This window comes from Penicillium chermesinum (assembly GCF_028974085.1).
Source record: "Penicillium chermesinum strain IBT 19713 chromosome Unknown utg000005l:1.0-4115287.0:1.0-4118363.0, whole genome shotgun sequence".
Lineage (NCBI taxonomy): Eukaryota > Fungi > Ascomycota > Eurotiomycetes > Eurotiales > Aspergillaceae > Penicillium > Penicillium chermesinum.
Genome location: NW_026695315.1, coordinates 1,563,747 through 1,590,764, shown reverse-complemented (window position 1 = coordinate 1,590,764; position 27,018 = coordinate 1,563,747). Strand labels below are relative to the sequence as shown.

The window sequence follows — 27,018 nt, the reverse complement described above, 5'->3', positions numbered from 1 at the left end:
CGCAGGAACGCCGCAGAATCCACGCCGTGATCCGTCCAATCGCGGTTGGATTCGACATAATCGGTTGCCCTTCTGAGAAGTTATCTTGGCTTCAGGAATGCAGGGGCCATGTACGTGATTAGTTTTGCATATGTGTATCAAGTAGTAGTTAAACTCTGTCGTGGCGTCATCGACATCACCGTAAACGCGGCGGCTCTTGCCGAGGAGGGCACAGAAGGGAGCTTTGGACGCAACCCCGTTCGCAGTCTGGACTGGCGATGCTTAGCTATGTGCTCCCGTATGTCCAAGTCAAATCAAACGATTGCCGTGCATGGTAATACGACTACTACTCAGGTTTGAGGGCTTTTGCATGAGGTCGACGGCATTTTTGCCCAGGGTCTTCGCTCGTGACGATTCCCCAATTAAAGAAGGCTCCTCGGTTCGGCCTATAATACTGACGAGGCGGGGCATCGCTTATAGTCTGGCATCTTTGTAGTTGTGCGCTACTTGGAGAGCTCTACCAGGGCTAGATGACAACGTTGTTATCAGAAGATGCTACCGACAGGGTATGATCATGTTAAAAATGGCAATTGTAAGATCCAATTGAGGGGAGCATACATTTTGAGTGGGGGTAATATTAAAGAGCTCGATTCCGACTGGTGTTCTTTCAATTGGTCCACACGTCGGAGCTCGATGAGCGTGGCCGCTTCATTGACGTGAGAAGGAAGCCGGTTGCCATCACATTTGGAGCGGCACCAGGCCAACCAGATTCATTAGTTACGTTTCTTTTGCATTGAAAGATGCTTTGAGCTACACACCTCATACTAGCTGAGTATCATGGCTGTCAAAGTGGAGTCCGATGCGGCTCCTCGACACAGCAATCTCCCCCCCGCGTACGGCTAAGCTTTTTCGCAGTACGCCTGAAGCGGGGCTTTTCCCCCCAAGGGTTGTTATAGATATGAGCTTGCGGAGCTGATCAGAGCGGGATAACCGTGAGTGGCACTGAGATCTTTTCTTCGCTGTTGCGGGTAGCGGTCGATGTCTCTTGGCTTCAACTCGGCGCACATCTTCGTTGGACTAGTTTGTGGTCATCACAGATAAAAACAAACTTTCACTCAGCCTCAATGTATTTTTAGATGAGATAATTTGGCAGCCTGGCATAGTTTTAGACGCGAGCCGCAGCCCCTGATCTGCTCTTTGCGTGCAGCTTACGGACCCCACTACTCTGTACAGAGTAGACCCTGAACTATTCGAGCGCTATGAGATTGCGTATAGGTCGTGCAATAGGTGGGCGAGATGGTGCGGGCCCTGGAGAATCAAGCCCTGGAGGGGCTAATCTAAAATCTGGGCCTTTCCCCCATAGCCGCTGCGGGCCTTCCCAAGACTTTCCACCCCTTTTTCTCTCAGCTTTGCGCCAAAGAGGGCAATTCCCTGCCACGCGCGCTTGGCAAAGCCGCTTGGCAAAGTAGCTAGGCTTGCTTCTTGTAAGACCTGGCGCACGTGGTCAGTGAAGGCCTCCGTAAGCATTGGTCTCGATTAAAAGGGGACTTGACTTATTCGGGCCCTTAAGCAGAGCTATGCCCGAAAAGTCGTGGGCCATTTGTCGCGAGAGCATGTTTCGCCGATAACACTTATCACGCCACCAGGGGGCGCTAACGCCCAGGGGAAAATGCAATGGTTACGGTTGCCTGGACACTGTGATTCGATGCTAGATCGCGCCGGATCCCTCCTCCAAGAACCAAGCCTTTTGCTAAGCCCTTTTGAGCGGATACTACGTCTGAACAGGCTTCTGTCCGTGAAAATCCGGTCTGCGAGCTGGGTGGAACCCCCAAGCCTCCCCAGCTGGGTTTTTTTTTTTAACCCAGAAACCCCCGCGCAGCATGTCCATTGTTTTATTTTACCCCAGGACCTATTAGCCATGCGGCAGCCGCTCCCTTCAAGTTGGGTCGGTCGGGCCTTTTTGGCGACTTTGATTTGCGCGCTGCTGACATCCGCGGTGGGATCGTCGCTCCCCGAGGCCAGTGCGGTCTCGACAGATCTCGACCAGCATGAGCTTCAGCCACGCGACGATGAGAGGTTCCTGCTTCGGATCATGCCTCTAGGTGCTTCGATCACTTGGGGCTACCTGTCTACAGACGGCAATGGCTACCGCAATTGGATTCGGCAGAAGCTGCGCAGTGAAAACTGGCAGGTGGAGATGGTCGGAAGCTTGCGGCATGGAACTATGCTGGATAAAGTGAGTCCACGAGACGGGAGCGGCGATTGAGAACATATGTAACTGACCTCCGGCAGCATAATGAAGGTCACTTTGGTGACAGGGTCGACCAGCTCCCCGCAAAAGTCGTCAAATCCATCGGGAAGGACCCCAATCTGATCCTCATCAAGTGAGTCAAATCAGCAGAGCCACATGGAATGCACGATCGATCCTAATCTTCCACTCAGTCTGGGCACGGACGATGCGATCCAAAATCATGACCTCAGCAGCATTGGCGAGCGTATGGACTACCTGCTCACCCTGCTGTACGACTCGGTCCCCGAGACGACCATTATCCTCTCGACCCTGCTCCCGCAAAAGAAGGTGCAGAGTCGAGTAGACAAAGTGAACCGGCAGTACCGAGAACTGGTTGCAAGGCGCCGCGCGCAGAAGAGCCGCATCGTGCTGGCCGATATGAGCTTCCTCACCACCGCCGACCTGAACGACACCACTCACCCGACCGATGAGGGCTACAAGAAGATGGCCTCAGTCTGGTGGGCCGCGTTTGAAGAGGCGCGATCCGAGAATCTCATCCAGAAATTCAACTACACGGTCTCCGAGAAAGTCGAGTCTACCCTGGACAACAGCACCGACGACCCCCATCTGCCTGACTACAAAGCCCCGGGCCAACCTACCAATGGCGCCATTGCCCAGCTGGGGCCTCAGCTGCTCTGGATAGCAGCCTTCTCCTTGGTGCGTCGAATCCGTTGCCCCATCGCACCTTATCTTGGCTAACGTTTCCTCCAGCTCTTCTCCCTGTTTTTGTAGCGAATTTAGCATCATGGAGCTACCTGCATGTACCAATTATACCCCCGCCCTAGTCTAGAATTATCGGCCGCCTGACATGACATTCTTCAATTCCCCGTCCCAATGCCCCCGTAAAAGCACTCGTTCCAGCTCAACGCAAGCCCCGACGATCCCGGGCCACGTGCATCCCCTCCCAGGCCTCTGATTGGCCACCGCCTTCAATGTTGAGATGCAGGGAGAATCACTAGATCCCCCCCCCCAATCCATAAATAAGGCAGAGGAAACCCCTGCCCGGTGAAGAGCTTTGAGCCATTGAAGCAATGCCACACCAGGGAACGGAGTTGTGGCCTCCCAAAGACGCCGATAGACTCCACGACCCGCTCGCCCAAGAACCCCAACTGGTCTCCTTCAACGAGATCCCCGAATGGTACTCAGATAACGAGTTCATTCTGCACGGCTACAGACCGATTTCCAACTCTGCGCCTGCCTGCTTCCATAGTTGGGGGTACCTGCACAATGAGACGGCAAATATCTACTCGCATCTTATCCCAGGCCTGGTCTTTCTCGCGGGCGAGTGGTATCTGCTCCAGTATCTGCGAGTGGAATACCCGAGGGCAACGGTGGCAGACCTTATGGTTTTCGCGTTCTTTGTGCTGACGACGACGGTGTGCTATGGGCTGTCGGCGATGTACCACACGCTGATGAATCATTCTGTCCGGGTGAATAGTCTGTGGTTGCAGGTTGATTTGATTGGTATTGTGCTGTCGACATTGGGGAATTTTGTTTCGGGGATCTATGTTATTTTCTATTGTGAGCAGGAATTGAAGAGGGGGTATTGGGCTATGGTATGAATCAAGTTCTTTTCGAATCTACTTTCCCGAGGTCGGGGATGATGAGCTGATTGGTTTCTAGATCTTCACGCTAAGTGTCGTGTCGATCACGTTTCTGGTAAATCCCAGATTTCAGGGGCAACCACTGGCGTGAGTTTCGGGTTGGCACATTCATAGCGACTGCTCTTACAGGCTTTGCGCCTATTCTACATGGAGTCTTTATTCACGGGTTCGGACAGTCCATGATTCAGTCTGGGATGCCGTATTATCTCGCAGAGGGGTCTCTATTTCTAGTGGGTGCATGGTTCTATACAGTGAGTGCCCGATATCAAAATTGGTAAGCTACCTGGGCTGAGTGCTGATACTTTGCAGACGCGATTCCCAGAGTGTATCAGTCCGGGCAAATACGACATCTTCGGGGCATCGCATCAGATCTTCCATACTTTAGTCGTCCTTGCGACGACGGTCCACCTGTTGGGCGTTTTGTCAGCCTTTGACTATAACTATCATCATCGCACCTGCGCTGTAAACTTATAAGACGAGGCTTCCCGCCCGTCGCTTTAGAAGGTTAGAAGATAAAAAGGGGAAGAAACATCGAGAAGATGTTGAAAATTTTGCGACACCGTGCCGGCTCCAATCATAAGAAGTAAGGGCCCATCAATCTATTTACAAACGCAATCTTTCTACACAAGTCTCCACAGCCGCTCAAGGGCAAAAGAACAAGCTCTAGACATATTCAAGCTTCTGCTCCACAGTCTCCTGATGGACAGCATTATCCTTAACATCGTACCGGAACTGCTCCTCCTCTTCCTTGAGCTTCTCTTTCAGCTTCTTGTTAGCCTTCCACACAGGCGACTCCTCGAAGAGTCGGTCGACCTTCTCGAGAGGAATACCGCTGGTCTCGGGGATCAGGAAGAAGGCAAAGAAGAAAGCGAGGAAGGACAATGACGCGAAGAACATGTACACGCCGTAGCCCATAGCAGCGAACATCTGCTCGGTGAAACGGGAGATGAGGAAGTTGAAGAGCCAGTTACTGGCAGTCGTGCAGGCCTGCGCCAGCGACCGGAAGTTCGGGTCGAAGAACTCCGAGTTGATGACCCAGGGGGTTCCGTTCCAGGTGGGGGTGTAGACGGCGGTCCAGAGGTAGAAGAAGAAGATGGCCGCGATCCCGCTGCCGGTCAGGCTTTCGAAGTGGTGCTTTGTTGGCTCGACGATGTACACATATGCGCCGATAACCCACATGCAGATGGAGCCGGTAATGGCACCGGCAAGGAGCAGGTTACGGCGACCGAGCTGGTCGACGAGGAAGAGCAACCAGACGATGGTCATGATGGCCTTGACGACTCCGAAGATCCCGGTCATGATATCGACAGTGTTGGAATCGACGCCGAGACTCTGGAGGAGATATTAGTATCGGTCCAATCAGGAAGAGAAGCCCGGTGAAGCTTACGCTGAAGATAGTGGGAGAGTAGTAGTTGATGGCATTGATACCAGACCCGTTCTGCCAGAAGAAGAGCATGCATCCCAAGAACAGACGCCACATCAGGTTCGGCCGTTTGGAAATGGCCTGGAAGGGCTTCCAGAATCCGAACCCGACAGCAGCTTGCATAGCTTCGTGGGCTGCGTCAATGGCGGCAACCTCTTCGGTTATGTATATGTCGGTGGCATCCAGCTGACGGATCCAACATAGGTTCTCCATGGCTTGGGCTCGGCGGTCCTTCATGAGCAGCCAACGAGGGGATTCCCGGATCCAAAGGGTACCGGCAAGAAGCATGCCAGAGGGAATGATCTGGATGGCGAAAGGAATGACCCATTGCTCATGGTTAGCTGCCATATGCTGCTTAACACCATACTAACGCATACGGAGTTAGTATCATCCATAGGTAGGGAGAATTCTTTCTTTTTCTCCTCCGATACAGACTCGGGCTTGAGGTTCGGGGACGTACGTTGATCCAGAATCCCAGCATACCACCAATTTGCCATCCAAGTTCGTAAAGTCCGACCAAACGTCCACGGATAGCTGGCGGTGCCAGTTCAGACAAATAGATAGGGACAATGTTAGAGGCAACACCGGTACCCAGCCCGGTCAGGACACGACCAGCGTATAGGATGCCGAGGCCAGTGCTACTAGTCGCACCAACCTGCAGAGCAGAACCAATGATGAATACGGAAGAAGCGATAGCCAAGCACCACCGGCGGCCAATCCAGTGGCTGAGGCCGTATGTGAGAAGGGCACCGAAGAAAGCGCCGGCGATGAACAGCGACACGATGTTCTCGCTAATGAGATTTTGACCCGCCTTGCTCAACTTGTCAATACCAAACTCCTTTCTAAATGAAGAGAGGGTGACAGTTGTACCGATGAAGGCACTAGTATAACCGATCATATTGGAACCGCATGACGCTACCAAGGCGAGGACGTAGACTCGCCAATTGTAGACGGAGGGTGGTGTTGGGCGGTCCTCAACAATAGCTAATACACCCATAGCTGCTAATCCGGACAGCTATTTATGAGTACTTGGGATATAGCTGAAGAGCGGGGGTTAAAATCACCGAGATGTGGGAACCGCAACAGATATCGACGGGGCGGCTGGTCGTAAAGCAATGCAGCGTCCACCTCGATGGGCATGGGATTGTATATGAGTGTGAATCTGCTCAATTAGCTCCTCTCCACAAGCCATGCCTTGTCCCCGTGCTTTGGACAGTATGAGGTTTAAAATAGGGCTACGAAAACCCTGAGAGGGCACAGATGCCGAGTGGGCCATCATGCTCCGGGGAAGCGTTTTCCCCGGCACGAAATTTCGAATAGGGAACCGTTCAGCCGGTCCAGCGAATGACCTGGCGTATATCTCTGGATTTTTCTCGCATCCTGGATTTCGTTGTGAGTTTGCCCGGGAAAGGATCTCTACCTATCAACCAGAGCGCCGCAAATTTTCAATTACCCCGGAAAGACTGAGCGGTCTTCAGGCATTTTACAGACGCATACCCTCTATAATACGAAGTGCACAAGGAATTGGAATATCGAATAGCCCTGCGACGCGTTTCTCCGCCCAGATACTATTAATCAGAACATTAGGCTTACTCCGGAGCCACATCATTCACCAGAGCCGGGGTAATAACGTAATAACTGCACGTCGAACGTGTATCTCCCCGGATGAACCGAAGTGTGGAGAGTAGGGCATCCAAATAACCCGTAAAGCACCCGGACAGAATACTGTGGGGTACGTGGAGCATGGGGAAGAACTTTTAACCCTGGGTTAAAGCGGAATCATCCCGAGGATCGGACTGCACGGGATGTCGAATTCTTCCTGGAGACAAAAAGGCCATCGGCAATCTAACTGCTTCAAGGACGGCAAAGGACTACGTTCTGCCACTCTTTCGTCACAGAATTGGCCCACTCGGCCTTTGGAGCAGAGGTCTTTGGCGTTCAACTCGGGCTTTACGCCGTGCAGCTCGGCTACCGAACCCCGGTCGTGAAGTTACCCCGTATTCACCTCGACTGTGGGGGAAACGAATAGGTTTGGTCCCGTGGACGTCTTTTGTACATCGAAGCGGGTCAGAGATGCCTTCGTATAGACTAGAATGCATGTATATTATAGTATGCTCGCAGATGGTGGCTCGCGGTGATGCCAATGAGTAGAAGGAAGGGTTTTGGCGCACGTCTGCAATTCGCCTGCTCGGTTAAATGGGGCCCGGCATCAACTTCTCCCCGTCCACGGGCTCTGTTGTTCTGTCCCTTGTTCTGGGTATACTTCGCTGAGGATACAACTTCGTCGAGGGAACATTCCACTTCAACCTGAAGTCTACATTATATCTTAAGGCAAACACTCTCGGCCCGCTTTCGGACGAAACCGCCACACCATTGTATATAGCATCAAGACAAGAATTTTGATAGTTCAAACTGTATATATGCAACCGAGTTAAGGGGTAAGTGCCTTTCTCCTCACAAATACTGCTCCTCATGCCGCAGGCAAGCGAAGCTCAAGCTCCCGGACCGACCAGACAGCTATGCTCTTGGATCGGTAACCTCTCAATCGGTGACATTCCAGAAGAAGTCAGGATACGCGCCAAGTACTTGATCTTAGACGGCATATGCTGCGCGCTGGTGGGTGCGCATCTTTCATGGACCAAGAAGGCTGCAAACACGGTCTTCGCGATCGAGCCGCCTGGGGATTGTGTAGTTTGGGGATACGAGAAGGTAACACCATGATAATTACTGAAGAATGCACTACGCTATCTAAAAAGCTCATCCACCGATGAATAGAAATTAGGCGCATTGTCTGCGGCTTTGCTTAATAGCACGGAAATCCAAGCCTTCGAGATCGATGACTGGCATGCTGTGGCTCCCCTGCACTCAAATTCGATCCTTCTCCCAGCGCTCTTCGCAGCAGCCAATCAACAGAAAGCCAAGACCCAAAAGTTGCTCGACGGCAAAGCGCTTTTACTTGCTACGATTGTAGGTTATGAGACGGGACCACGGGTGGGGCTATGTCTTCACGGAGCACATATGCTGGCAAGAGGCTGGCACTCTGGTACGGTGTTTGGGCCGGCTGCCTCGGCATCAGCGGTCGCCAAGCTTTCGGGTCTGCAGGAGGACAATATCAAAGACGCTCTGGGCATCGCCTATACGCAGGCTTGTGGGCTGATGACCGCTCAATTTGGTAGCGACCTAAAACGCATGCAGCATGGCTTCTCCGCGCGCAATGGTCTTTTCGCCGCGTTGATGGCCCAGGGTCACTATACTGGGGTCAGGAACGTCTTCGAGCAACGTCTTCGAGGAACGGTAGGGAAGTTTCCTGACAGTATTTGGCCAAACCTCCGGGAAGGAGCCACCCTTCCTGCCAGAGGGGCTGACCAAGGGTCTGGGAAGCATTTGGCAATCAGATGGTATCCGAGTGAAGTCGTACGCCTCCATGGCAGGGACCTATTGCACTATCGACGCCATTGCCGAGTTGCAGAAGGAGAATTCGGAGCGACTGTCTGACTTCGACAACGTCACAAGCATCCAGATCGAGCTGTCTGAGGCAGCCTTCAAGCACGGGGGGTGGAAACCGACGCGTCCTCTTTTCCGCGACTGGGGCTCAAATGTCTGCAGCATATGTTGCGGCAGTCCAACTTGCGAATAAGAAAGCTTCCCCCAAAGAATTCTGCCATGACTTACTCAATCGCGATTCGCTATGGAGTCTGATCGAGAAGACCGAATGTTTGCACACCCCCGAGCTGGGTGGACGCTATGAACAGGTGACCATCTCCTTCGCAGACAATAGCGTAGTTACCAAGGCGCTTGCAGCCCCTCGAGATGCTGTGCCTGGTCTCTCGAATGAAGAGATCCTAGAAAAGCTCCGCAGCTTCACAAAGGGCGTTATGGACGACGGGAGGAGGGACGCGATCGTAGACCGGGTAGTGAATCTCGCGACGGTCGCGGACATCACATCGTTGGAGGATCTACTAGTAGGCCGGACTGTAAATCCTATTGAGTAGATCAGAGTTTGTCGGAATAATAACACTTTTCAATCCATCGTTGACTCGTTCAAGTTCCCTGATAACTAGGCGGGTGAAGATCCAAGGCCCGCCAGCAATCATCACGTGTGCGGAGGGGAGCGTAGCCCGCATCAACAACTCCCGCAATACCACCGTTAACAATGCAGAATGCATATTCAACGACTTCAAGTGATGCTGTGTCCTGGGAAATGAATTTCATTTTCAGCGATCTTTCATTTTATCTGGGTCTCATCTGAACCCATACCTCTGGAAATTGACGATCTGTAGATCAGTCCGGCCTAAACTACTCGTCGGGACTTTACTTGCCTTTTATCTCAGATAAAGACCAGAACCAGAGTTCAATTTAGGCATCATCAGAGGAACCTCACGTCTTCGTGTATTGGCAATTATGGAGAACCAACCCTCGCCGCTAGCGATCCAAAAGACGATCTGGGACGGCCGCATACCACTGGAGATCGTCCTGGCACCCTCAGAGAGCCGCAGCTACGATAAAACAGACTCATACTTTGTGAGATCGCGGAATGGGGCCTAAGTGAAGCCATTGCTAATGCATCTCAGATAGCCTTCCCACGCGTCTCATATCTTCCGACGCTGCTCCCCAAGCTGCGAGCTTTCTATGCGCCCTACTTGATAGAGCCGAGCTCTCAGCATAGCGATGGCTGGTTTGCCTTCGAAGGTGTACCGTTGAAGTGGCACTATCCTGTTGGCCTTTTGTTTGATCTCTACGCTGGCGTGGACCCAGCCACCAGGGATGGCTCTCCTGCTGAAGACTCCGATGCCTCCCAATCTGGAGCACTGTGGCGCCTCACCGTCCATTTTAGCGACTGGCCTGTGGAAGAGCTCGTACGACTAGACATGGATGGCATGGTGATGAATGACGCTTTTATTAATAGTGTCAAAGAAGCAGATTTCCTACGAAACGGGACCGCTAAGGGTATCATGAGCCTATCGAAGGATGATTCCTCGGGACTGTGGAAAGCTGTTGAGAACGGTATGAGAGCCAGCGCTTTTCGAATGATTTGCCTCCTAATTGGAATATTTTAGTGGACCTACCCTCCTTTCAACGCATCTCAAATACACTCCTCCCGCCACTGTCACAGCCATTCCGCAATGTGCCGATACGAATATTCTTACCGCTCCCGCCCGATGATGAATCACCGTCGCTGAAAGTGGTCCAGTCACCCGTTCCACCATCTGTTGCCGTGTCGAACGTTCAGTCAAGTCAGATAATCGGCTCTCGGTCAAGCCCCAGTATGCAAGCTCAGACCGTGGGAAGTGTTCTGCATGCGCTACTGCCTAATTTGTTCCCCAGTCGAAGGAACCCAGTGCTTGCTAGGCCAGTGTTACACGGAGCAGTGCTACCTATGTCTGCTCCTATTGAAGAAGTGGTGAGGTGCTCTGCATATGGTGATGGGTGGGCCTATATTGTTGTGCGTATGATGGGTTGATGCTTTGGTTATAGAACTTGTTTAAATGTCTTCACCGCAGCAAGTGGCCAAAATACCTTATCTTATTGAAACAAAAATAACTTTGCTAGCCGAGAATTGGAATGGCCGGCACCTATTGACACCCAGAAAAGACAAGAAATGACAAGAAATGTGATAATTATCAACAAATAAGCCCACCCATGATATAGTTGCTAGGTAGAAGTAGACCAGCTCCCTTTTACCCAAAAGGAAATTAACGAAGGATTCTCCATGGACCTCGTCGATGCTCTTGAGCTCCATAGCGAGGCCGCTTCATCACCAACAAGAGTCGATCCTGCCATCTCATCAATTTCAGACGTGATTTCAACTTCTTCTATGGTTGTCGCAACGCTATGTCTTCCCTGCTCTGGTTGCGGACTATCAAATCTACCCTGGTCGTCAAACCAAAGTACTCCGACTGGATTCTTCTGCGCCAAGTCGAGAGCCGTGATGCCCTCGCCTATTGGCCAAGATGTACCGGATTGTGAAGAAGAGGAATTCACTGGGGCCTTTATGTGAGGATCGGCTCCTGCTGCTAGTAGGATTTTGAAGATATTATGCCGGCCGCGCTCCGCAGCAAGATGAAGAGGGGTCTTTCCTTCCTTTGTTTTAGCATTAACAGAGGCCCCGTTTTGGATGAGGAAAGAGACAAGGATTTCTTGGGGTATCTTTGCGGTAACGGCGAGATGTAGGGCTGTCTCATTACCCCGAAGGGAAATCGGGGCATCGATTTGCGCCCCATGAGAGAGAAGTAAGGATATGTAGGGTAATGTTTTATCGGTTTTCGAGTCGAAAGACCCAACATGGTTGATTATGAGGTAATGCAGAGGCGTTAGCCCCGCTGAGGTTGTTGCATTAGGGTTGAGGTTGAGTTTCAAGAGCACTGTCAGCATGTCGAGACAGTCCTGATTAAGGCAAGGGGTTATGTGAAGGAGTGTTTCCGCTTTTGCGGTCTGGACGTCAACATTTGCGCCCTCGTCAAGCAAGAAGAAAAAACATCAGCTTGTTCCCTGCCAAAGCCGCGGATTGGAGGGGCGTGAGGCCTTGAGAGTTGAACGCTTCAATGTTGGCGCCTTTCCCAAGGAGATGCGCTGCGACTGCGACTGAGCGGCCCAAGCGCGCTTGTCTATGAAGAAGGGACTCTCCTTCATTTCCCCACCCATTTATATTGGCACTAGCTGTAACAAGAAGGTCAAAGGCTACCCAATTACCCTCGCTGGCTGCCACATGCAGAGCAGTCTCGCCGGAAGCAGACCGACTCTCTATTTTCACGCCCCGCTCAAGTAGGAGGGAGACCGCTTCACAGTTGTCAATTTTGCAAGCGACTTGCAGAGCTGTGACACCTTTTCGGTTTAGGATCGTTGTGCTTGCGCCCTTTTCGAGCAGGAACTGGATGATTCTCGGTCGCTTCAGTTCTACTGCAAGATGAAGAGCAGTATTTCCAGTAATGGTATTCTGGACATCCATATCAAACCGGCTCTTGATCAGGATCGGCACGGTGGCCTCGTCATAGGTTGTTCCAACGGCTAATTGCAGCGCTGTATTCCCCTGCTTGTTCACTGTTCGCGAATTGGCCCGTCGGTGGAGAAGAGTCCTAATAATTTTCCGGTAGCCTTGCTCGGCAGCCATGTGTAAAGCAGTGTTTCCATGCTTGCAAGCTGCGTTGATATTGGCTTTGTGATCAAGAAGGAGCTCAATCATCTCCTCGTGTCCTTGATTAACGGCACAGTGCAGAGGAGTGACCCCGAAGTCGTTTTCGCAATCGTTGATATTAGCTCCTTGTTCAAGAAGACGCCTCGCTTTCCCGACAATCCCATAGTAAGCAAGTACATGCAGACTAGTCCAGTCAGAGAAGTAACCGCCAAGCCCCAGCTCCTTTGGAATTCCTCCGTCAGTGTTGGTGATCACCTCGATGGGAGGACGGCGCCAGCAAAGCTTGTTCAAGAATGTACGGATAAGCACCTGAGTGGTTTGTTCATCGTCTCCCACTTCCCGAGCGTGGTGGCCCCAGTACTTCGCTGCATAATCCAGTATGCCGCTGCGAGGCGTGCGGGATGTGTTTCCTTGGTTATAACATTCATCGACAACTTCATCCGACGAAATCACCGAGAGGCAAATGTCCGCAATACATTTCTTAGCTGAAGGAAAGAAAACCCGTGCTGCGGGGCCACTAAGATACTCCTTCGCCGTTTGATGAGCTAATTGAACAGTGCCAGACGTTGCATCGATACTCAAGAGACCACCCGCCTCATTGATCAACTCCTGTTCCGAAGTAGCGCCTTTTGGGCTCGAGTTGCTGACTGGCTCGAAAGTGGCAGCAAAGTTAAGCTCGGAGACAGTCATCGGCCTTTGGGCATACAGGGTCCAATACAAACACCGGCTTGCGTAAGGATTTTGGCTCACAAGCCTTGTCATGGATTCACCATAAGCGTCATTCAAACTTTCTGGAAGATGGAAAAGAGCTCTTTGAAGCAAACTGCCGTCGTTGCATCGGGAAAGTAAGTCCATGTGCAGTCGCGCTAGTAGAAACCTGTTTCCAGGAATGAATGTCAGCAAGTTCAAAGAAGGGAAACAGAAGGCAATGCATGCTTACAGTCCATGCGACTTTTCAATGACCTGTTGGATCAGCGCCTCCCTTAATTCGGAGGGATATTGCTTCAGTACCGAGGTCAGTCCACCATCCTGATCGATACGGTTGCAAATATACAATTCAAGATCTTCGCGAACCGCCAAGACTGAGAGATGTTCATCCCTTGATGCGCTGCGGGCCTCACGCATTGTAATCAGGAGCTGAGCATGCTCTGGAAGCTTTTGAAGGCGGTTCAAGATACGATCTTTCTCAGATTGCATGTCAAGTCCATCTATGACGAAGATAACTCTCGAAAACCTGTTTATTTCAGCCTTGATTGCATCTTGGTAGGCCTTTGCAGACGCCCGTCCTTTCGTGAACGATTCAGACTTGTACAGCATGGCTGTAGCATGGGAGGGCGTGCGTTTTCGATAAACAAGCTGAGCCAGCATCTTATCCAAGAAGCCAATGGAGTTTGGCCCATCGTCCGCCTCGTCTTGGGCGAATATGAACACAATGGCTACATCCGCTGATGTGAAGGTTCGCTGGAGGTTGTCCACGATTGCCGAGCTAGAAATGAAGCTTAGGTTAGATCAATAACCTGGATAGTATCCCCGGGCCAACTCACGCAAGAAAACTCTTTCCAGCTCCAGCTAAGTACAGATTAGCTCCTCTGGCGATTTCACTTCGGAAAGCATATGGTCATACCTGGTCCAACGCAGTAGAGAGTTCGGGGAGCAACCGAAAAGCCAGTTGGTGTAGAGTTCATGATTAAAGATCCATTCACATGTACCTTTCTGGCGTTGGTTGCAGAGGTCGGCCAATTTCATGAAACTCTTGGTGGTAAATTGGCTTGTAATCTGCTGAAAGTCGTCACAGTTTGGGGTTGTCGCTTGGATAGAGTCTGGGGGAAACTATTAGGATCTCCAGATAAGAGTGACACACGCTAGACGCACCTGAATCTAGCTCTTGGTATTGTCGAAGCTTGGATCGCAACTTCTCTTCCGTTCGGTTCTTCTCTCTGAGTATTCATTGTCTGGTTAGTATTCGGCGCTCGTGGCTATTGTATGGAAAGAAATCTTCTCACACTGTGTCAGGCTGTAACGCCAATATCAACATGACTTTGAATTGCTCGAGCCTCGGTAGAAACGTGCTGTCTAGCAATCGTTTCCTGAAGGATCGAGCACTAACACCACCTGGCTGGAAGTACACTTCTATTGTTTCAGTTGTCGACTCGAGAGATCGCAGAATCTCGTTGAGATTATGGAGGCGAGTAGGATCCAAGACCCATTTTTCCTCTACCCATGTCAACTGCTCTTGGATTCGGAACAACAGGTCGGATATTTCGCAAAGAAGAAGGCAAGCACGCTGCGAGATATCTTGGGACTCTTTGTTCCCACCGAGACAGCGTAAAATAGTCCTGACCGTGCGAGAGACTCGAGTGAGACGACCCCGAATTGCTGGACCAGTGGCCATGGTGAACGGAAATACTCCTTGCCAGGTGGTGTGTTGAAGACCTCAGGGTTGAGTAGTTAAGAAAGTGGGAAGTACACAAGCATTAATCCCCTTTGCGCTAGAACAAATGGGTACACTGACCACGGGATACACTAAAGTTCTGGAGAAAAAAATGGGGTGCTCCAATCAACCCGGACCAACATTGATGCCAGTGGGCACAGCGCCAGCCTGGCACAGGAACCGGCATTGAAAGGCTGAACCAAGCGTTTGGGAGACAAACGCCTGTGCAGAAGACAGTGAACCATCCAAACAAAAGATTCCATCTGTGCAAGTGGGTACCTTCCGCGCCACTAGGGTCTACGCCAGCGTTACTTGAAACACCAACCTACAGCCGCGTACTTATCGGATAGGACCTTGCTATCGAGGTGGAGAAAGCGATACGACAAAATGTGTGAGTGGTCACTCGAACGGTAGAATCGCCGAAGGGATTGTGTCCCTAGTTTCATAGGCTGGTGGGTAGAGCGCTGACGCCTCCTTGTCTTCGTGACCACAAACGGGTGGCCAGTCACATCGAGGCACTAGCCGCCCCGGGTGTGATGGGAACTGCGGCACGCAACAAGGCCGTTGACCGCTATGATTTCCCTACCACAAAGGTACCATCAAGTTTATGCCTTGATGTGAAACACTGATGTGACTTCATCATTTGGGGTTTGGAGGGGCGCGGAGGGGTTCTGCCCGCTTTCCATGGAGTAAAGGCTGAAGCAAAAGGGGTCAAACTGGTTTCGAGGCTGCATCTCACGTTCTTCTACTGACAGGGCGCTAGACCGGAATTGGCAAGCTTACCTCGATCAGACCATCGTCCTCGCAGGTGGAGGTGGACAGTGGGTTATCCCAAGGTTCGTACCAATGCCGGTGAGCGTATTGAAGTTTCAGTCTAAGCTTCGAATAGCGCATGCTTTGGTAGGGATCATGTTACTATGTTGCTTTACTAAGGAACTCGAATGATCATATCAATCGAACTGTTCAATTCATTTAGGGTATATTCGTTCATTTACTATCATTATATATTCTGAGCGAGAATCTGTCCTGGAGGCTCCGCGGTTAGGTTTGAGCTCATAAATTTCTTTTAGTTAACATCTAGAAGTTAGATTTCAAGAATATAGATAGTACAAACATTTCATAAGATATTCATAGGTACATTCAGTCAGTCAACGTTTCTGAACATGAACGTCGTTCCCATGGAAAGGAAATAGATCGGGGGTATTGAAAGCAAAATTTGCTGGTTAGAAATATTACTTGAAGGTTCGTTTGAACTAACACAGAATAATGCCAGCAGTGCCCAGTGCCCGGTGCCCAGGTGCCCAGGTGGCTAGTATTCAGATCACTTAATGATCAAAAGCACCCCCGGGATCAGACTGCTACCACAAGTAATAAGAGGAGACCAGACATTAACTTTTGGCTATCTCTGTCATTGAAAATAGCTACTAGTACTAGTAATTCCAATCGCGAAAGCGCGAGCCTCCTCTCGCGTTGGACAGGTCCCTCACTCTACATGGAGGGATAGAATATAATCAGCAAAACAGGAAAATGGGACGGAAAGGAGATTCGTTTCGAGAAAAAAGGCAGCGATGGAGTACATCAATCCAGAAATCAACATTCGTAGAAACAGGAACGCGGCAGAACAATACACGCACACAAGAAAAGTCAGTATTTGCTCCAGGTGGCTCAGCCACGGGTATCTGAAATGCCAAATGTGAAATGAGAAAATTGAACGAGAGGGGGGAAGCTAAGCAAGCGCAAGAGAAAATAGAGAGTGTATATTGGTCAGCCAAGCTGAGGGGGAATCAAATCATATTGCCATTCATGTTGACGGAGGCACCTTCTTCACGTCCACGCTTTAGAGCCTTGGCCAGCATAAGCTCACGCATCCAGTCGATGCGCTCGTCACGTGTCTTCACGGCAAAATGATGAGACTTTCCGCTGTTCAAGAACAAGGTCTTGCGATCAATGGCGCTGCCATTGTTGTTGGGCGCTGGGATCAAGGAGAATGCAAAAGCCGATTCCTCAGGAATATTGTCTCGCCGCTTCAAAACAGTCTTCTTGAAAGCTGCAGTCAACTTTGAGTTGGACGCAAGCGATGAACATGCCACTGCGTAGTCATCCACATCAATGCGCTCGAGAGCTTTGGAGTTTCGGCGAGCAGCTTCCTCATCATTGTGCATAGAGAGCTGGGTGCCCTTCAAGGTGAAGTGGTGGTCTTCCCATTCATGGCGGAGGAGGCGAGTGGTCTTGCGCTTCTTCATCCAACCACTGTGAGTCGCATCGTTGGGCCCATGGCCATTTTGAGCATTAACGAAGAGATTGTTCCGGCAGTGGGGCGCGCGGGGAGTGTTTTTCAAGTCTTCGGGTGTCTCGATTGGGGTCAACACCTTGTCTTCTTTCAGTGGGTTGAGCATACGGCCACCCTGTGCTGATGGACACCGTCGATGATGAGGCTCTTGCTTTGTGGACGACGGGCGAACAATGGGATCCACTGGCATGAAGAACCTGTTACCGAAGCGCATGTTGGGAGGCACCGATTGGGATTCTTCGCGCGCAACGGGGCCGACGGGAATTGCAGTCACAGGAACATCTACTTCTGAGAACGGAGTTTCCTGTCTGTAGGTCGGATCGTAGCGATAGAAGTCACCAGGTGATGCTATGGGTCCGCGAGATTGAGCTTGCAGCCCTCCGGGAATAGCCGTCATCTCGTCTGGGTGGAGTTGATGATGTTTTGTCAGAATAGAAGGCGTAACAGTCTTGAGGGCCGACCAGTTTTCAGTGGGAACAGTGCTAGCAATGCTGTGCATACTGGGGATGTGCAGTCTAGGCAGGCCACGAAGATTATCTGCCAAGGTGGGTGTGATTTTAGCAGAATCTGGAGATTCGGAATCCGGCGAGGGAAGCGATTCTCGAGGGGGGGTTGGAGGGTCATTGACGGTCTGCAGCTTCGACAAGCTCTGAAAGTTCAAGTAATTGCGAACATTTTCTTGGGGATCTTGTGGCTGAACTTCCTTCAGACGCTCCTGCGACAACTGCATCGTACTCGGTCGGTCAACACCCATTGCATCAGAAGAGGCCACAATGGAGGGTGTGATCTCAGATTTAGTTGGGGACTTGAGGAGATTTGGTGCTGTGAGTGGATTCCCTGGGTCGCCGGTAAGAATAGCACGACCACCAAAAGCCTGGATTGGCAGATCTTGAGCCAGCCGAGCAATCTTCGCTTGCTGTTTCTGCCACTTGCGACAATGTTCACCCTTGGAGCAGTTATGCATCTTGGGCAATAGCTGCTCAATAGCAACAATTGAGACGGAGTCACCAGGCTGGACATCACTAGTCCGGTGGATCTCTGGACTAGACTGCTGGCGACGACGTCTGGGCCTCGTCTCAACGCTATCTTCATCGGTTGAAGGACAGGAGTTGTAACTGCTGTTTGACTGTTGAGAGCCAATGCTTGATTGGTGACGGCTGGTGCTGGACATCATGGTTGAAGTTCGCACAGTAGACTGAATCTCCGCAGTTGAACCCGAGTTTCTTGAAGAACTTGGGACAGAGCTGCCAGACACAGAAGAACCACTCCTAAGGCTCTGAATAGAACTCATAATCCGACGTCGCTTACCAAAGGACAAAATGTCGAGTTCCTTCAGGTCTTCAGACTGGAGCTCAAGCAAAATTTCACCAGAGATGTCGTTCTGCAAGAACTTGTGGACGATATCGCTCTCGAATCCTAGGCTTTGCATCCATTGTACGACGTCCTGGGGTGACCAATCAGCCGTAGCCATTGTTCCAAAACTCGAGACCCGCTCGATTCTAGGTTCATATTGTGGCTGGGGGGTCACTGAAGTAAGATGACTTGGAAGTGGGGTATCTTGTCGATATGGCTCCAGCTTAGAGGCTCTGTTGTGGAAAGGAGCAACGGCGGTACCAGGTGTCGGCTCCAGCATGAGGTCAACTTCCAGCGCTGACTGATGATCAGAGACGACGGATGTCCTGAACAAATGAGGCCCTGAGGGTCCGCGAGTATTCTTATCCTCGATATGGAAATCAAAGGCAGTGAGGCCAGTGGATTCTGGGGTGGTCACTTGGTCGGGGGTTGAAGCCGTTGAAACACTTCCAGTCCCAAACTATAAGACAGAGATAAGTTAGAATATTATCCTGTGAAATGCCTTATATCGCAACTATCACTTACCGAAGCAACACTTCTCATGGGTGAATCGTAGAGGTATGCAGCGGCTTCCTCGTCGGATATCTCAGTCGCCTCTGACAGGGGCCGTGGCATGGTAGTTCGAGCAGGGAATAGAGGAAGCGGTTCCTCCTTGCGAGGAATCATATAGCTGAGGTTGTAGCCATACTGGGCGTCCTATACTACTAGTCAGACTTCACCAAGCGCCCCAAAGGAAGAATCACTGCGCACCATGTTGTCATAACAATGGCCCAACTGAGCCTGCTCGTGAATGAAATGTTCTCTAGGTTAGGAGATGGTTCAAGAAATGAAAAGGAATTTGTGTTTTTTTTTGGTTAGGCGAAATAGCAATCGTGGAGAATGATTCCAGCATTCAATAACGGTAAGAAAAGATGGCCGGAAATGGGTAGATCGGGTGCCGCAGCGTTTATGTACGGAACCCACTGTTGAGACACCAAGGGGGTTCTTCCTTTGTGGGGCTGGCAGGCCGGATACCCAACATTTAGTACTTCGGACAATTTAGCGGATTCGACGAATTGTGATTGTAGCCTACGAGGAAATCGGTGGCTAGGGGGGCCAGCGGTAAGCACACCCGGATGCACCCACGACCTTCCTGGGTGGTCCGCAGGCCAAACTGGAACACTAGTTTAGAGGCTTTACCCCCAATGCCAGGGATCAAGGCGAGAAATATCTCTCCTACACTCTGGTTGGCTAGCTCATGCCTATTTGGCTTCAATCATGCAGGACGGGGCGGGCAGAGCGGGTGATAGCGCACGTTGATAGGCGGTCCGTCACGGCGCTACTGCTGTGACGACTCGCTCGGCACATTTCCACCTCTCGATGGGATCCTGGGGCGCAGTACGAGCGCTTAACCAGTTTCACGTCTTTCTGTATAAATTCACCAACTCGTCGCTCTCGCAGCAAGGTGGCTGGGTACGATATCTCTGGGCGCTACTTGTTCTTGCTACCAGCATGACCGCGTCTGCCTTGCAGCGAAAAAGATGCTTCTCGAACGTGTTGGCAGAGGCTGTGAACCCCGCATATGCAGAACCTTGCGCCGCAAATATGTTGGTTAATAATAGCACCTTATCCCTAAATTTACCTATTTTGAAAACCACGCTTGGAAGAGGATTGGGCGTTCGGCAGCATGACTCCTCTCGGGCCCGGGCATCCTTCGAACCAACCACTGAAGCCTCGTCACACTTCATCACCCGCAATTTCATTAACCCGTTGTCATCACACCGCGGGTCTCCTTCGCCTTGTTTTCCCCTCCAGGTACTCTAAGCCATTGGTTAGATTTAGTGGAGCTCCAGTAAATCCTTTCAAATGAGGAGTTCTCGATGCTACAGCCTGCAAGTGCGCTGTAGCGAAAGCCGCAATCCGTCACCGTTTGCCTTATTTCCTATGATCATACTCCCTCTGTAATTATAGGAGGCTTCGAAGCCCATGTTGAGCTCAACTACAATAAATTTATTTTGCCGATCTCGGTCATTATCTGCCCTGGCTATTCATGCAAATGGACGGCGTTTAGGGTTCTCCAAGCTTCCCCGGTCTCGAGTGGGAACAGAACACATGCTCGGCCCAGATGGCCATGCAAAGAGCCGGATCCACAATGAACGAGCGAGGCACACCGCGTGCTTCGTGGTTTTACATCTAAAGCCGTATAGGCCAATCTTATTACTTTAATCACAGAAGAGCTTTTTACTCTGCGCCATACAATTAGTCCATATTCAGATACACCAGGCAATTATCTAATACCGAGGATCGAAAGGTCTCTCTTCTTTGAATATGGCTTTTCGTATTGAGTACACCATGTGGCATTCCCACAGGGAGTCGCATCAACTGTATTCTCCACTGTTTTTCTTTTGGGACGTGGGTCTTGATGAACGAATAACAGGTTATGTCATAACTTTCAATGATTCAATTGGGAAGAGCAGCAGGGATAGTCCTTAGGACAGCCGTCAATTGTGGTCCTGTGGCTGGGATAAGAACTTCAACATGGATCCACAGAGCACATAAGCGAACTTGAATTCGGATTCCAACCGGTCAGCCCACGTGCCAACAAGAAATGGTGTTTTGATCGATCAGCCAAACAGCTTAGGTACTGTGGCATATGGGACTATTCAAGTTGGTTCATATGATTTTCAATTGTCAGTCAACCATGCAGCAGTCCATTAGTTTATAGCTGATCCTGGGTCTGGGCAACTTGAAAATGTAGTTGTAGTATCGAACCAGGTTGTTCCATGTACACAAGCCAGGCACGTACGGGTGAAGTAGCACATGGCATTTTTCTCCTGGTTTCGTGGAACAAATGAATCCAAACTATTTCTCTAGTAAGGCATAAACCAACAGTAGCATATGGAAACTTCGGATAAATGTTACTCTAGCTAAGTTCATCGGATCGAGGAAATCCGTCAGTTTTACTCCGAGTCCTCTGCTACATGGTATACTGAGGACCTTTCTGGCCATCACTGGTATTGTAAGAATGCAGTGAATGGGAGTATCTCGACATGTTCTCAGGCCAAGATTGGCCAAAGCTGAGAAACATCTGTTGCTAGCAGGTCTCTCGTAAAAAGGCAACTGGAGTAATGACGACATACAGGATTGAGCATTATTACGGCGATCCTGTGACTCCAGGTTAAGAGTACAACCAAATTTAGATGTAATTAACGGTTAAATCGGCTGCCCATTCCAAAGTAGAAAGCAGCTAATGACAAGTGTTTTTCATGTAGTATGGATTGTTGGGTTGGCATTTTCTTTTCCTGGCATGTGGGGGAAATCGTTGCAGCGGGATGGGAGGCTGGAAGCGAACTTGAATGATCCCGCACTAATGTATGCTAATTATGGAAAATCTTCCATAAACTGAGGCTAATAATGCCTCAAATGGATATTAATAGAAGCCTTGGACGTGCTAAATTTACTCGACTTGTGCCGTAAAGAGGAATATGCGACCCAAATTAGAAAATATTATTCATGAAATTGGCGCCTAACTCCCGCTAATTATCTTCATTTGAGTGCCTCATCACAGTCCGAGCGTCATGAGAGCGCATTAGCGTCCCCAGACTCTGCAGGAGTTGGGTCCCACGATTGGCTCAGAAGTCCCCTTCCCGTTTCTCACAGATGGCACTAAGTTTTAGCGTCGTTGGTGGCTTCTCAGTTTCGGCCAACGGGGACTTGATAATGGAAGCTTGGCATGCACGGCGAACTACTTCATCACACATCACAGGGTACAGATTTAGTTGCCAACATCTGTTAGGCCAATGATAACTTCTTATCCAAGGGTTGTGGACCCATCTAATTCGGTCGCTTTCCTCCGCTCTCCGGACTCGAGATCTGATTCGCAAGGCGACAGCATCTTCTCGAGAGCTGCGGTCGCTACCCGTTGGTTGGTTTCTAACACAACTCCTCCTGAGCGCTTGAATAATATGCAACACAGCCTTATCAGTCATTGTAGGGAGATCAGTCCAGACGAGAGTCGTTTCATCCAGCTTGTGTCTTTTAATCCTAGTATGGCATTCTTCAGTACGTGGCTGGCGGAGAAAGAAGGGCTGGATTCTATCATGCGACTGGCCGTGAGAATATGAGCTATAAAGCAAAATCAAGTTAGTCCGGTTCGCACCCGCCTATCAGGTGTCAGAAGTCCTTGTATGAAGGTTCCACTAGATGCCAAAGGAGAAGCTAAGAGAGCGATTTGAAATATCTGGCTAATTTGGGCTATTTTGGATGTGACCAGACCCACTGCAACATCACGCATCCCCAGGAAGCCATTGATCAACCCTCTTTAGCTGCATTAGTGGGCTGGGAGGATTGTCTCCGGAAGACCTGTCCCTCATCACACTACGTGCTTACACCCCTGTCTGGACCCAAAATTAGTCTGAATTCCGGACCAACAATCTGTAACTCAATAATGATTTGCTGATCGTAGACCCTCCCCACCTGATGTTCGCAGATTGCTCCGGCTCGGACTAGTGTTGGCTACCGTGTTGAGTAAAAAATAGAAGCACACCTGCACAGCTGCTGATCGCAGGCCGAACTTATAACTAGTCGCATCCAAGATCTCTACCGGAGTTTTTCTGAGAAACCGTCTTGAAGCTGTGCTTTACCCATTTTTCCTTTCCTTTTCCCCCTTTCATTTTACGCCTAATAGATTGTAAGGCTGCCGGTCCAGCTTTACTATTGCACCCTTCATACAAAAGAAAAAGGCGGCTGGTCCTCCTTCGGCAACTGTGTTGACCCTCTACTGCTGTTGGCTGTGCCACGCCCTGATATCCTATTGACCGATTTTCTTTTTCATTCGGGACGATCCCCTACGGTTGTTGGCGACTTTTTTTTTGCTTGATTCTGTGGATACTTACCCCACAATGCCTTCCACCAAACCTACCAATGCTCCCGTGAGGGTCAGTGCCTCGGCCTCGAGCTCGAGCTCGTCGTCCTCGCAAAAGCCCACGGGCGTGCAGAAGAGCGGAAAGCCGCAGGAAAAGGGAACCAAAACCCACAAGAGATCGCGTTCTGGTATGTACTGGTATCATATAGTTCTATCCTGCTCTCATTCTAACTGTATTTAAGGATGTTATACCTGTCGGCTTCGAAGAAAGAAGTGTGATGAGGGGCACCCCTCGTGCAAGGCCTGCACTAATCTTTCCGTCAAATGCGAATATAAGCGACCGATGTGGTGGGGAAGCCCTGAGCAGCGAAGAATGCAGAAGGAGCGGATAAAGAACAAGATCAAGCAAACCAAGACCTTGGAGCGGAGCGGGCAGCATGGTACGTCAAGTCTCATAAGAGATTCCCGTTGATCGGAACATCATTTATTGACATCTCATGGGTCCTCAGATGGTCTGCGAGCTCGCGTGATTACATCCCCTGACTCTGACAGCGACTTCATGCAAGATTATCATCGGCCGCTCGCAGAGAAATGGGATGCATATGGGCCTCATTTCTCAACTCCAGGCTTCGTGCCCATCACGTACAGTCATTATACCCCTTACGAAATTGATGTCAGAACCGAACGCCAAACTTTCGTTAATGATGTACCTCTGCGACACGACTCATCTACTTCTACATTCAGCGCTATGGGCCCACCTGCACTGCACGCGACTCTGCCTACGTTTCCCCCGGAAGAGATCTTTACAGGGGAATTCGTCAATCCCCCCCAGGCCTTCGAAACAGCTACTTTCCCTGAGCATAGTGTGGGCTTGGCCTCTTCGTCTCTCAGCGCCAACATTCCCGTCGACGACTACGATCGCCCTCTTCTTGATCATTTCATTGACAATGTGCTTGGCATGATCTTCCCGATTTTGGAAGTCCATCAGCGGGCCTCTGCTCGTGCTCAGGCAATCCTTCAGTCTCTCGAGACCAACAAGTCCTATTTCCACTGTTGTCTGAGCGTGGCAGCAATTCACCTAAAGACAACGACCGGCTTGACCGGCGAACAGATTGATCACGATATTATGCGACACCGATATGAAGCAATCTCTCAGCTATGCCAGTCCTTAAACAGTGACAGGGAACACGAGCAAATCCTTGACGCGACACTAGCGATGATCTTTTTCCACTGTTCTGTTGGTGCTCCCGATGACTCTCTCCCAGATATCCCTTGGAGCGACCACTTCCAAGCGGTTTCAAACCTTGTTACCAAATTGGACCTGACCAACGCCATGATTCCATATGGTGCCTACATGGTGCCACCTTTCAGTATGTCTCTGACATCCTGGATTGACATCCTCGGTGCCACTATGCTCGGAAGAACTCCCCAATTCGCCCACACCTATCGTACCAAGCATTTGAGTGGAACTCCATCAGGGCTGAGAGAACTGATGGGCTGTGATGATAGAGTCATGTACTTGATTTCTGAGGTTGCCTGTCTCGAGTCACTGAAGCAAGAGAACCGTGTGGATTCGATGGCTCTCTGCACTCATGTCTCAGACCTCGGAAATCAACTGGACTATACGGAGCCTGCCGACCCAGTACTCGAGAGCCCTTTCTCTCCTAATGGCTCAATTCGACCTGAGATCCTCACAAAGAACATGACTGCATTATTCCGCCTTGCCGCCCGCATCTACCTCTGCAGCTTGGTTCCAGGTGCTGACCGTAGCCACACGAGCACCCAAAACCTGGTGAATGGGGTTACCACTGCCCTTTCTTACATCCCGGCTGGAATGTTTGGATACGACCGGTCGCTCGTCTGGCCACTTCTCATCACTGGTGTCCACTCAGTCCCAGGGAGCTCATTCCGTCAAGTATTGACCGATCGGACTGCCGCCATGGGCGACCATGCCGACCTTGGAAGTTATGGTCGCATGTATCAACTACTGACCGAGTATTGGCGACTGACCGATGATCCTGCCGGCCAACCAATTGCTTCTCAATGCTATATCTCAGATCCAAATGCCACATATGCCGGTCCTAGCTCTGATCTTCCGATGCAGCCACCTCTTCCGTCTCCTGGTATGCGTGAGATTAAGAGGCAACAGGTCCACTGGCGGGATGTGATGAACCGGAACGGATGGCGGTTCCTTCTGATTTGATACCTCTAGCTTCGTACTCGGGTTTCTTGGTTTTAGCGCTCTTTTCCTTTGGGCCTTTTTGTGTGTGGCATTCGGGTTGGTGTTCACGGTTACGAATTTCTGTTACTTCATTGATTGCGACGTCCCATACCCACTCATGTTGGGTTTATATTCCTTCTAGGCATTTTGAAAACTGCCTTCCATTACAGAGCATTGCGACTTTCTCCTCCTTGGTTTCCCTTTCTGGTAGCGTCTACTAGATATCATACCCCAACCCCATGCCTAGTATTTCATGTCATGCAGGTCCAGATAGGCAATTAAAAGCAGTCAATCTACCGGAATTTTTTGCAGAGCCCTTTCCTTATGCTTTCGCTTTATATCCTTTGGACGAGATTTCACAATATTGCTCAACTGGCGTGCACAGTATTGAGGGAGGAATTGATCAGCTGGCACTCGGACAGGTGACTTGACTTATAGCGTCGCCATTCATTTGCTTACTCCAATGTCAAATAAACCCAGAAGAAGTCTTTTTTGAGTGTTGGCTTGTCTTGAATAGAGTCTTGCCGAGACGTCATGCTGATATACATTTGTGTCGGTTCGTTCAAGGTCCTGTAAGCGAACATCTCTAGCCCGAAACGATTCTTTTATGCCTTCACAAGATGTTCCCACAGGCATCCCCAGGCTAAATACTGATAGCTTCCAAATTCGGCAATAGACCTAGGTGTACGATATTGTTAGTTGGGGCCGGCTTGACACTCGCTTAATCTTCATTTTTCTTTTTTTTACTTCTTAAAAAAAAGAACTCGAGTGGAGCTTATCGCCGCTAGTTCGTTATATGCGTCTATTGCGAGTCCTATTTCTATTTCTGTATCGTCTCTTAGCGTGCGCTCATTGAATTCATCTACTGGGACTATCTTGAGAATCCTACTTAGCTGTAACGCAGAGGGCATATATGCGGAAGATTTACTCATAACCAACCAAACAGCTACTGATGGGAATTGTTTCCTGTGATAGAATTTCACTCCCACCGTGGCCTATCGTTGCATTCACTATGATCGCATTCATTATGAAACAAAACAGTCAAGGCTAAAGCAGTTCAAGGCCTTCCAGCTCTATTGACAAGATGCTGGAGACTCTCCGAACGGCGCGTCCGTGCTGGCGCATTGGGTCTTGGAGGGCTGTTGCTTAATATCCTCCACGTCTCCTACGTATGCCGCACTGGGGTCTAAAGCCTTAACAATTTAGCTCCCTGGCGGGTGATTGGGCAATTTAGAAGCATACCATGGTGAGCGTTTAGTGAAACCTGCAAGTCACTATGTTGCGGGTAGCTTTGAGGAACAATAGATGAGTAGCTTATGTTTGGGAGAAATACTTAGGAAAGATCTTCACCCTGCCAAGTCTACTCTAGGGTTTCAAGATTAACTGGCAGTAGTTTCAAATCTTTCGGAGTAGGAGAGTAGTAGTGAAGAGCGAGCCGCCCTAGGGGTATGA

The 27,018-nt window shown here is 50.2% G+C and overlaps 9 protein-coding genes across 9 annotated transcripts; 5 read left to right on the top strand and 4 right to left on the bottom strand.

Annotated features, from left to right (window-relative positions):
* Positions 1–1,897: 1,897 nt before the first annotated feature.
* On the top strand, positions 1,898–2,968 carry N7468_006766 (uncharacterized protein; the record flags this gene model as incomplete). Its single annotated transcript, XM_058476062.1, has 2 exons — positions 1,898–2,215; positions 2,369–2,968. The coding sequence occupies 2 exons, from the start codon at positions 1,898–1,900 to the stop codon at positions 2,966–2,968; spliced, it is 918 nt and encodes a 305-aa protein (XP_058328952.1).
* A 332-nt stretch (positions 2,969–3,300) lies between these two features.
* On the top strand, positions 3,301–3,831 carry N7468_006765 (hemolysin-III channel protein Izh2; the record flags this gene model as incomplete). The annotated part of the gene is made up of 1 exon (XM_058476061.1): positions 3,301–3,831. The coding sequence occupies one exon, from the start codon at positions 3,301–3,303 to the stop codon at positions 3,829–3,831; it is 531 nt and encodes a 176-aa protein (XP_058328951.1).
* A 705-nt stretch (positions 3,832–4,536) lies between these two features.
* Positions 4,537–6,293, bottom strand: N7468_006764 (sugar porter family MFS transporter; the record flags this gene model as incomplete). The annotated part of the gene is made up of 3 exons (XM_058476060.1): positions 4,537–5,205; positions 5,261–5,662; positions 5,757–6,293. The coding sequence occupies 3 exons, from the start codon at positions 6,291–6,293 to the stop codon at positions 4,537–4,539; spliced, it is 1,608 nt and encodes a 535-aa protein (XP_058328950.1).
* Positions 6,294–7,768: 1,475 nt separating this feature from the next.
* N7468_006763 (MmgE/PrpD family protein) lies at positions 7,769–9,288 on the top strand (the record flags this gene model as incomplete). The annotated part of the gene is made up of 4 exons (XM_058476059.1): positions 7,769–8,005; positions 8,072–8,590; positions 8,634–8,865; positions 8,918–9,288. The coding sequence occupies 4 exons, from the start codon at positions 7,769–7,771 to the stop codon at positions 9,286–9,288; spliced, it is 1,359 nt and encodes a 452-aa protein (XP_058328949.1).
* Positions 9,289–9,658: 370 nt separating this feature from the next.
* N7468_006762 (autophagy protein 5) lies at positions 9,659–10,757 on the top strand (the record flags this gene model as incomplete). The annotated part of the gene is made up of 3 exons (XM_058476058.1): positions 9,659–9,817; positions 9,868–10,300; positions 10,354–10,757. Coding segments are annotated over 3 exons (996 nt in total), but the record flags the coding sequence as incomplete, so codon positions are not given.
* A 191-nt stretch (positions 10,758–10,948) lies between these two features.
* N7468_006761 (ankyrin repeat domain-containing protein) lies at positions 10,949–11,668 on the bottom strand (the record flags this gene model as incomplete). Its single annotated transcript, XM_058476057.1, has 1 exon — positions 10,949–11,668. The coding sequence occupies one exon, from the start codon at positions 11,666–11,668 to the stop codon at positions 10,949–10,951; it is 720 nt and encodes a 239-aa protein (XP_058328947.1).
* Positions 11,669–11,753: 85 nt separating this feature from the next.
* On the bottom strand, positions 11,754–14,820 carry N7468_006760 (NACHT and Ankyrin domain protein; the record flags this gene model as incomplete). The annotated part of the gene is made up of 6 exons (XM_058476056.1): positions 11,754–13,305; positions 13,369–13,914; positions 13,973–13,997; positions 14,138–14,248; positions 14,301–14,365; positions 14,432–14,820. The coding sequence occupies 6 exons, from the start codon at positions 14,818–14,820 to the stop codon at positions 11,754–11,756; spliced, it is 2,688 nt and encodes an 895-aa protein (XP_058328946.1).
* A 1,823-nt stretch (positions 14,821–16,643) lies between these two features.
* On the bottom strand, positions 16,644–19,255 carry N7468_006759 (SAM and PH domain-containing protein; the record flags this gene model as incomplete). Its single annotated transcript, XM_058476055.1, has 3 exons — positions 16,644–18,962; positions 19,028–19,198; positions 19,253–19,255. The coding sequence occupies 3 exons, from the start codon at positions 19,253–19,255 to the stop codon at positions 16,644–16,646; spliced, it is 2,493 nt and encodes an 830-aa protein (XP_058328945.1).
* A 4,127-nt stretch (positions 19,256–23,382) lies between these two features.
* Positions 23,383–25,548, top strand: N7468_006758 (Zn(II)2Cys6 transcription factor; the record flags this gene model as incomplete). The annotated part of the gene is made up of 3 exons (XM_058476054.1): positions 23,383–23,533; positions 23,588–23,785; positions 23,855–25,548. 3 exons carry the CDS (start codon positions 23,383–23,385, stop codon positions 25,546–25,548), a joined length of 2,043 nt encoding a protein of 680 aa, XP_058328944.1.
* Between the last annotated feature and the right edge of the window lie 1,470 nt (positions 25,549–27,018).